The following is a 7,500-nucleotide window of genomic DNA, read 5'->3' on the forward strand; positions in this document are numbered from 1 at the left end:
AGGGAGGGAGTCCCACAGTTTGGAGGCTGAGGGAGGGAGTCCCACAGTTTGGAGACTGAGGGAGGGAGGGAGTCCCACAGTTTGGAGGCTGAGGGAGGGAGTCCCACAGTTTGGAGGCTGAGGGAGGGAGGGAGTCCCAGAGTTTGGAGACGGAGGGAGGGAGGGAGTCCCACAGTTTGGAGACTGAGGGAGGGAGGGAGTCCCACAGTTTGGAGGCTGAGGGAGGGAGGGAGTCCCACAGTTTGGAGGCAGAGGGAGGGAGGGAGTCCCACAGTTTGGAGACTGAGGGAGGGAGGGAGTCCCACAGTTTGGAGGCTGAGGGAGGGAGGGAGTCCCACAGTTTGGAGGCTGAGGGAGGGAGGGACTCCCACAGTTTGGAGACGGAGGGAGGGAGGGAGTCCCACAGTTTGGAGACTGAGGGAGGGAGGGAGTCCCACAGTTTGGAGACTGAGGGAGGGAGGGAGACCCACAGTTTGGAGGCTGAGGGAGGGAGGGAGTCCCACAGTTTGGAGGCTGAGGGAGGGAGGGAGTCCCACAGTTTGGAGGCTGAGGGAGGGACGGAGTCCCACAGTTTGGAGGCTGAGGGAGGGAGGGAGTCCCACAGTTTGGAGGCTGAGGGAGGGAGTCCCACAGTTTGGAGGCTGAGGGAGGGAGGGAGTCCCACAGTTTGGAGACTGAGGGAGGGAGGGAGTCCCACAGTTTGGAGACTGAGGGAGGGAGGGAGGGAGTCCCACAGTTTGGAGACTGAGGGAGGGAGGGAGTCCCACAGTTTGGAGGCTGAGGGAGGGAGGGAGTCCCACAGTTTGGAGGCTGAGGGAGGGAGGGAGTCCCACAGTTTGGAGGCTGAGGGAGGGAGGGAGTCCCACAGGTTGGAGGCTGAGGGAGGGAGGGAGGGAGTCCCACAGTTTGGAGGCTGAGGGAGGGAGGGAGTCCCACAGTTTGGAGACTGAGGGAGGGAGGGAGTCCCACAGTTTGGAAAGTGAGGGAAGTGAGGGAGGGAATGGGGAGGTAGTGAGGGAGGGAGGTAGGGATGGAGTGTGGGAGAATGGAGTGAGGTAGTGACAGAGGGAGTGAGGGAGGGAGTGAGGGAGGGAGGGAGTGAGGGAGATAGGGAAGGAGGGAGTGAATGAGGGAGTGAGGGAATGAGTGAGGGAGTGAGTGAGGGAGGGAAAGAAGGAGTTAATGAGGGAGAGGGTAAGGGAGTGAGTGAGGGGTTTAGGGAGTGAGTGAGTGAGGGAGTGAGTGAGGGAGGGGGTTACGGAGTGAGGGAGGGAGTAAGGGAGTGAGTGAGTGAGTGAGGGAGAGAGGGAGGGAGTGAGGAAGGGAGTGTGGGAGTGAGGGAGCTAGGGAGTGCGTGAGTGAGGGAGTGAGTGAGTGAGTGAGTGAATGAGTGAGTGAGTGAAGGAAGGATTGCTGGAGGGAGTGCGTGAGGGAGGGAGGGAGGGAATGTGTGAGTGCATGAGGTAGGAAGGGAGGGAGTGCGTGAGGGAGGGAGGGAGGGAGTGTGTGAGGGAGGGAGTGCGTGAGGGAAGGAGCGAGAGAGGGAGTATGTGAAGGAGGGAGTGTGTGAGGGAAGGAGGGAGTGCGTGAGGGAAGGAGGGAGGGAGTGTGTGAGGGAGGGAGGGAGTGTGTGAGGGAGGGAGGGAGTGCGTGAGGGAAGGAGGGAGGGAGGGAGTGTGTGAGGGAGGGAGTATGTGAGGGAGGGAGGGAGTGCGTGAGGAAGGGAGGGAGGGAGTGTGTGAGGGAGGGAGGGAGGGAGTGTGTGAGGGAGGGAGTGTGTGAGGGAGGGAGGGAGGGTGTGTGTGAGGGAGGGAGGGAGTGAGGGAGTGTGTGAGGGAGGGAGGGAGGGAGTGTGTGAGGGAGGGAGGGAGGGAGTGTGTGAGGGAGGGAGTGCATGAGGGAAGGAGGGAGGGAAGGAGTGTGTGAGGGAGGGAGTATGTGAGGGAGGGAGGGAGTGAGGGAGTATTTGAGGGAGGGAGTGCATGAGGGAGGGAGGGAGTGAGGGAGTGAGTGAGGGAGCGTGTGATGAGGGAGTATGTGAGGGAGGGAGGGAGGGAGGTAGTGTGTGAGGGAGGTAGTGTGTGAGGGAGGGAGTGCATGAGGGTAGGAGGGAGGGAGTGTGTGAGGGAGGGAGGGAGTTACCTGCATTTCCCGGTCCCCGTATTTCTGAGGGTTTTTACTCATTTGGCTTTTCCTCCGGAGTTTCTTCAGCTCCGAGTGACATTTAGCGATGGAGTCAGTCTTCCCTCGGATTTCTGCTTGGTGCTTCCTCAGAGTGGACTTCACCCAGGGATGGAGGAGAGAGGGTGTTATAGAGTGAGGCTGTCCCTCCCTCTGCTGCCCCTCCCTCCCTCCCTCCCTCCACTGCCTCCCCCTCCCTCCTTCCCTCCACTGCACCTCCCTCCCTCCCTCCCTCCACTGCCTGCCCTACCTCCCTCCACTGCCTCTCCCTCCCTCCACTGCCCCTCCCTCCCTCCCTCCCCCCACTGCCCCTCCCTCCCTCCCTCGCTCCACTGCCCCTCCCTCCCTCCCTCCACTGCCTGCCCTACCTCCCTCCACTGCCTCTCCCTCCCTCCACTGCCCCTCCCTCCCTCCCTCCCTCCCTCCACTGCCCCTCCCTCCCTCCCTCCCTCCACTGCCTCCCCCTACCTCCCTCCACTGCCTCTCCCTCCCTCCACTGCCCCTCCCTCCCTCCCTCCCCCCACTGCCCCTCCCTCCCTCCCTCCCTCCCTCCACTGCCCCTCCCTCCCTCCACTGCCTACACCTACCTCCCTCCACTGCCTCTCCCTCCCTCCACAGCCTCCCCTCCTCCCTCCACTGCCTCCCCCTCCCTCCCTCCACTGCCCCTCCCTCCCTCCATGGCCTCCCCCTCCCTCCCTCCACTGCCTCTCCCTCCCTCTCTCCACTGCCCCTCCCTCCCTCCATGGCCTCCCCCTCCCTCCCTCCACTGCCCCTCCCTCCCTCCCTCCACTGCCTCTCCCTCCCTCCCTCCCTCCCTCCACTGCCTCTCCCTCCCTCCCTCCCTCCCTCCACTGCCTCTCCCTCCCTCCCTCCCTCCCTCAGACACACGCCCTCTCCCTCCCTCCCTCCCTCAGACACACGCCCTCTCCCTCCCTCCCTCCCTCCCTCCACGGCTCCCTCCCTCCCTCCCTCCCTCCCTCCACGGCTCCCTCCCTCCCTCCCTCCCTCCACTGCCCCTCCCTCCCTCCCTCCACTGCCTCTCCCTCCCTCCCTCTACCTGCTGGATTGTCCGGCTGCCCCTCGACCCTCAGGCCCCAAGGAGAGGCTTCCCTGGGCCCCGCACAGCAAGAGGCCATTCTGCCCCTCACGGTGTTGTGTCGATGGGGGTTGAGCAGGCTCGAAGGGGGCAGAATGGCCTCCTCCTGGCTCCTGGGCCCTGATATTCCGGCCGGCACTGGGATTTGGACTCGACACCATTCTCCGAACCCACCGACCACCCTCGTCTCAGTCCCCCCCCCGCAGCCCCTCGATCGGGTAAAACTCCGTCCTCCTCCACCACACTCGCCCTGCTCTCCAGACAAAGAGGTTCCTCCTGAACACACCTCCCATTGCTTCAATACTGACCAGCTCAGACCATTCAGTGACCAGTAGCGAAGCCTCCGGCCAGGGGAAGGATTGTCCATCTCTACATCGACCCTCCCCAGACCAGACATCACCTCCAGCACAAACCAGCCCAAAATCCACAAACTACAACCTGGTCCAAACCTTCAACCACACCGACACTCTCACTGCCCTGGACATAATCCTGGACAACGATTGTTCACACCTTCCCCAGTGTCCTTATCATTGTGAGAATAATATACAGACCGGGACAGTGCACGGTGCTCCCAGTGTGGTCTAACCGAGGGGTATACGGAGACCGGAACTGTGCACGGTGCTCCCAGTGTGGTCTAACCGAGGGGGATACAGAGACCGGAACTGTGCACGGTGCTCCGAGTGTGGTCTAACTGAGGGATACGGAGACCGGAACTCTGCACGGTGCTCCCAGTGTGGTCTAACCGAGGGATACGGAGACCGGAACTCTGCACGGTGCTCCCAGTGTGGTCTAACCCAGGGATACGGAGACCGGAACTGTGCACGGTGCTCCCAGTGTGGTCTAACCGAGGGATAAGGAGACCAGAACTGTGCACGGTGCTCCGAGTGTGGTCTAACCGAGGGATACGGAGACCGGAACTATGCACGGTGCTCCCAGTGTGGTCTAACCGAGGGGATACGGAGACCGGAACTGTGCACGGTGCTCCCAGTGTGGTCTAACCGAGGGATAAGGAGACCAGAACTGTGCATGGTGCTCCGAGTGTGGTATAACCGAGGGATATGGAGACCGGAACTGTGCACGGTGCTCTGAATGTGGTCTAACCGAGGGGATACGGAGACTGGAACTGTGCACGGTGCTCCCAGTGTGGTCTAACCGAGGGGATACGGAGACCGGAACTGTGCACGGTGCTCCCAGTGTGGTCTAACCGAGGGGTATACGGAGACCGGAACTGTGCACGGTGCTCCCAGTGTGGTCTAACCGAGGGGATACGGAGACCGGAAATGTGCATGGTGCTCAGAGTGTGGTCTAACCGAGGGATACGGAGACCGGAACTGTGCACGGTGCTCCCAGTGTGGTCTAACCGAGGGATACGGAGACCGGAACTGTGCACGGTGCTCCCAGTGTGGTCTAACCGAGGGGATACGGAGACCGGAACTGTGCACGGTGCTCCCAGTGTGGTCTAACCGAGGGGATACGGAGACCGGATCTGTGCACGGTGCTCAGAGCCTGGTCTAACTGTAGGATTTCACTGCTGCTTGAGCACATAGTTCATTCAAAAGCAGAGAGAGGATCAGGACACGGGTTTGCTTGAGGCTCTGATGAACAAATGCTGGGGCTGGGAGATTGGAGTTTTGGGGTGAATGGGTTTTAGTGACCCCTCTGCATCCGCCCGTACATCACCAGACCGAGATCGGGGCAGGTAAACTCAAACATGAAGCAATCGAACAGCCAATGAAAATTGAGCGAGATTCGCGAATTAACTTACACTTAAATATTTAACATCCAAGTCCGACTTCTGCTCCAACTGGGTGAGCAGTTCAGAATGGAAAACCTTCACCTGTCAGTGAAATAACACAGAATCAAATCAAATACAACACAGCCAAGTATCGAACCCCGTGCTGTACCAGTCCTGGGAATGTTTGATGGAGTCGGTGTAGAGGGAGATTTACTCTGTATCTAACCCCGTGCTTTTCCTGTCCTGGGAGTGTTTGTTGGGGACAGTGTAGAGGGAGATTTACTCTGTATCTAACCCCGTGCTGTACCTGTCCTGGGAGTGTTTGATGGGGACAGTGTAGAGGGAGATTTACTCTGTATCTCACCCCGTGCTGTACCTGTCCTGGGAGTGTTTGATGGGGACTGTGTGGTTGATCTCTATAACTCACCATTTCTTCCATTTGTACTTGAATCTGTCGGTGAACTTCTGCCATTTGGAACAAGGTGTCCCCTGTTTAGGAAGAGGAAGGAACAATGGTAATAGTCGGATACATTCAATTTACTCTGGCCCCAGAGATTATAACGGTAGCTATGGGTTTGATTCTAACCATGAACGTGACGAGGGAGGTGTCCAGCTCTCTCTCCACCCCCTGGGATATTACCAACAAAACACAGCAACAGACAGTAATCTACAAACATCCAGAAACTCCGCTCGGCATTTTATAAATAATCGAGGGGTTCGGGCTGGTTTATATATAGAATAACAGATACCCGGGAGTGAGTTACTGACTGGAATCAAATCGAGGTGTTCGGGGTAGGGTTTATATATAGAATAACTGATACCCGGGAGTGAGTTACAGACTGGAATCTAATCGAGGGGTTCGGGGTGGTTTATATATAGAATAACAGATACCTGGGAGTGAGTTACAGGCTGGAATCTAATCGAGGTGTTCGGGCTGGTTTATATATAGAATAACAGATACCCAGGAGTGAGTTACTGACTGGAATCTAATCGAGGGGTTCGGGGTAGGGTTTATATATAGAATAACAGATACCCGGGAGTGAGTTACAGACTGGAATCTAATCGAGGGGTTCAGGGTGGTTTATATATAGAATAACAGATACCCGGGAGTGAGTTACAGACTGGAATCTAATCGAGGGTTTCAGGGTGGTTTATATATAGAATAACAGACACGCGGGAGTGAGTTACAGGCTGGAATCTAATCGAGGGGTTCGGGCTGGTTTATATATAGAATAACAGATACCCGGGAGTGAGTTACAGACTGGAATCTAATCGAGGGGTTCGGGGGGTGGTTTATATATAGAATAACAGATACCCGGGAGTGAGTTACAGACTGGAATCTAATCGAGGGGTTCGGGGGGTTTATTTATAGAATAACAGATACCCGGGAGTGAGTTACAGACTGGAATCTAATCGAGGGGTTCGGGGGGTTTTATATATAGAATAACAGATACCCGGGAGTGAGTTACAGACTGGAATCTAATCGAGGGGTTCGGGGTGGTTTATATATAGAATAACAGATACCCGGGAGTGAGTTACAGACTGGAATATATGCGAGGGGTTCAGGGTGGTTTATATATAGAATAATTGATACCCGGGAGTGAGTTACAGACTGGAATCTAATCGGGGGGTTCGGGGGGGTTTATATATAGAATAACAGATACCCGGGAGTGAGTTACAGACTGGAATCTAATCGGGGGGTTCGGGGGGGTTTATATATAGAATAACAGATACCCGGGAGTGTATTACAGACTGGAATCATATCGAGGGGTTCGGTGGGGTTTATATATAGAATAACAGATACCCGGGAGTGAGTTACAGACTGGAATCTAACCGAAGGTTTAAGGGTGGTTTATATATAGAATAACAGATACCCGGGAGTGAGTTACAGACTGGAATCTAATCGGGGGGTTCGGGGGGGTTTATATACAGAATAACACATACCCGGGAGAGAGTTACAGACTGGAATCTAATCGAGGGTTTCAGGGTGGATTATACATAGAATATCAGATACCCGGGCGTGAGTTACAGACTGGAATCAAATCGAGGGGTTCGGTGGGGTTTATATATAGAATAACAGATACCCGGGAGTGAGTTACAGACTGGAATCTAATCGGGGGGTTCGGGGGGGTTTATATACAGAATAACACATACCCGGGAGAGAGTTACAGACTGGAATCTAATCGAGGGTTTCAGGGTGGATTATACATAGAATAACAGATACCCGGGCGTGAGTTACAGACTGGAATCTAATCGAGGGGTTCGAGGTGGGTTATATATAGAATAACAGATACCCAGGAGAGGGTTACAGACTGGAATATAATCGAGGGGCTCGGGGTGGTTTATATATAGAATAACAGATACCCGGGAGTGAGTTACAGACTGGAATCTAATCGGGGGGGTTCGGTGGGGTTTATATATAGAATAACAGATACCCGGGAGTGAGTTACAGACTGGAATCTAATCGGGGGGGTTCGGTGGGGTTTAT

General features: G+C 56.1%; 1 protein-coding gene across 1 annotated transcript in view; it reads right to left on the minus strand.

The window, feature by feature from the left end:
• The window catches only part of LOC121275116 (brain-specific angiogenesis inhibitor 1-associated protein 2-like), a 179,232-nt gene that overhangs the window by 82,498 nt on the left and 89,234 nt on the right, over window positions 1-7,500 (minus strand). Inside the window, exons 4-6 of the mRNA XM_041182531.1 lie at window positions 5,440-5,501; window positions 5,043-5,114; window positions 2,143-2,280 (exon numbers count right to left, since the gene is read on the minus strand). Of these exons, the coding sequence (XP_041038465.1) occupies window positions 2,143-2,280; window positions 5,043-5,114; window positions 5,440-5,501 (272 nt within the window). The remainder of the gene's footprint in view (window positions 1-2,142; window positions 2,281-5,042; window positions 5,115-5,439; window positions 5,502-7,500) is intronic.

This window comes from Carcharodon carcharias, unplaced genomic scaffold (genome assembly GCF_017639515.1).
Source record: "Carcharodon carcharias isolate sCarCar2 unplaced genomic scaffold, sCarCar2.pri scaff_468, whole genome shotgun sequence".
Classification (NCBI taxonomy): domain Eukaryota; kingdom Metazoa; phylum Chordata; class Chondrichthyes; order Lamniformes; family Lamnidae; genus Carcharodon; species Carcharodon carcharias.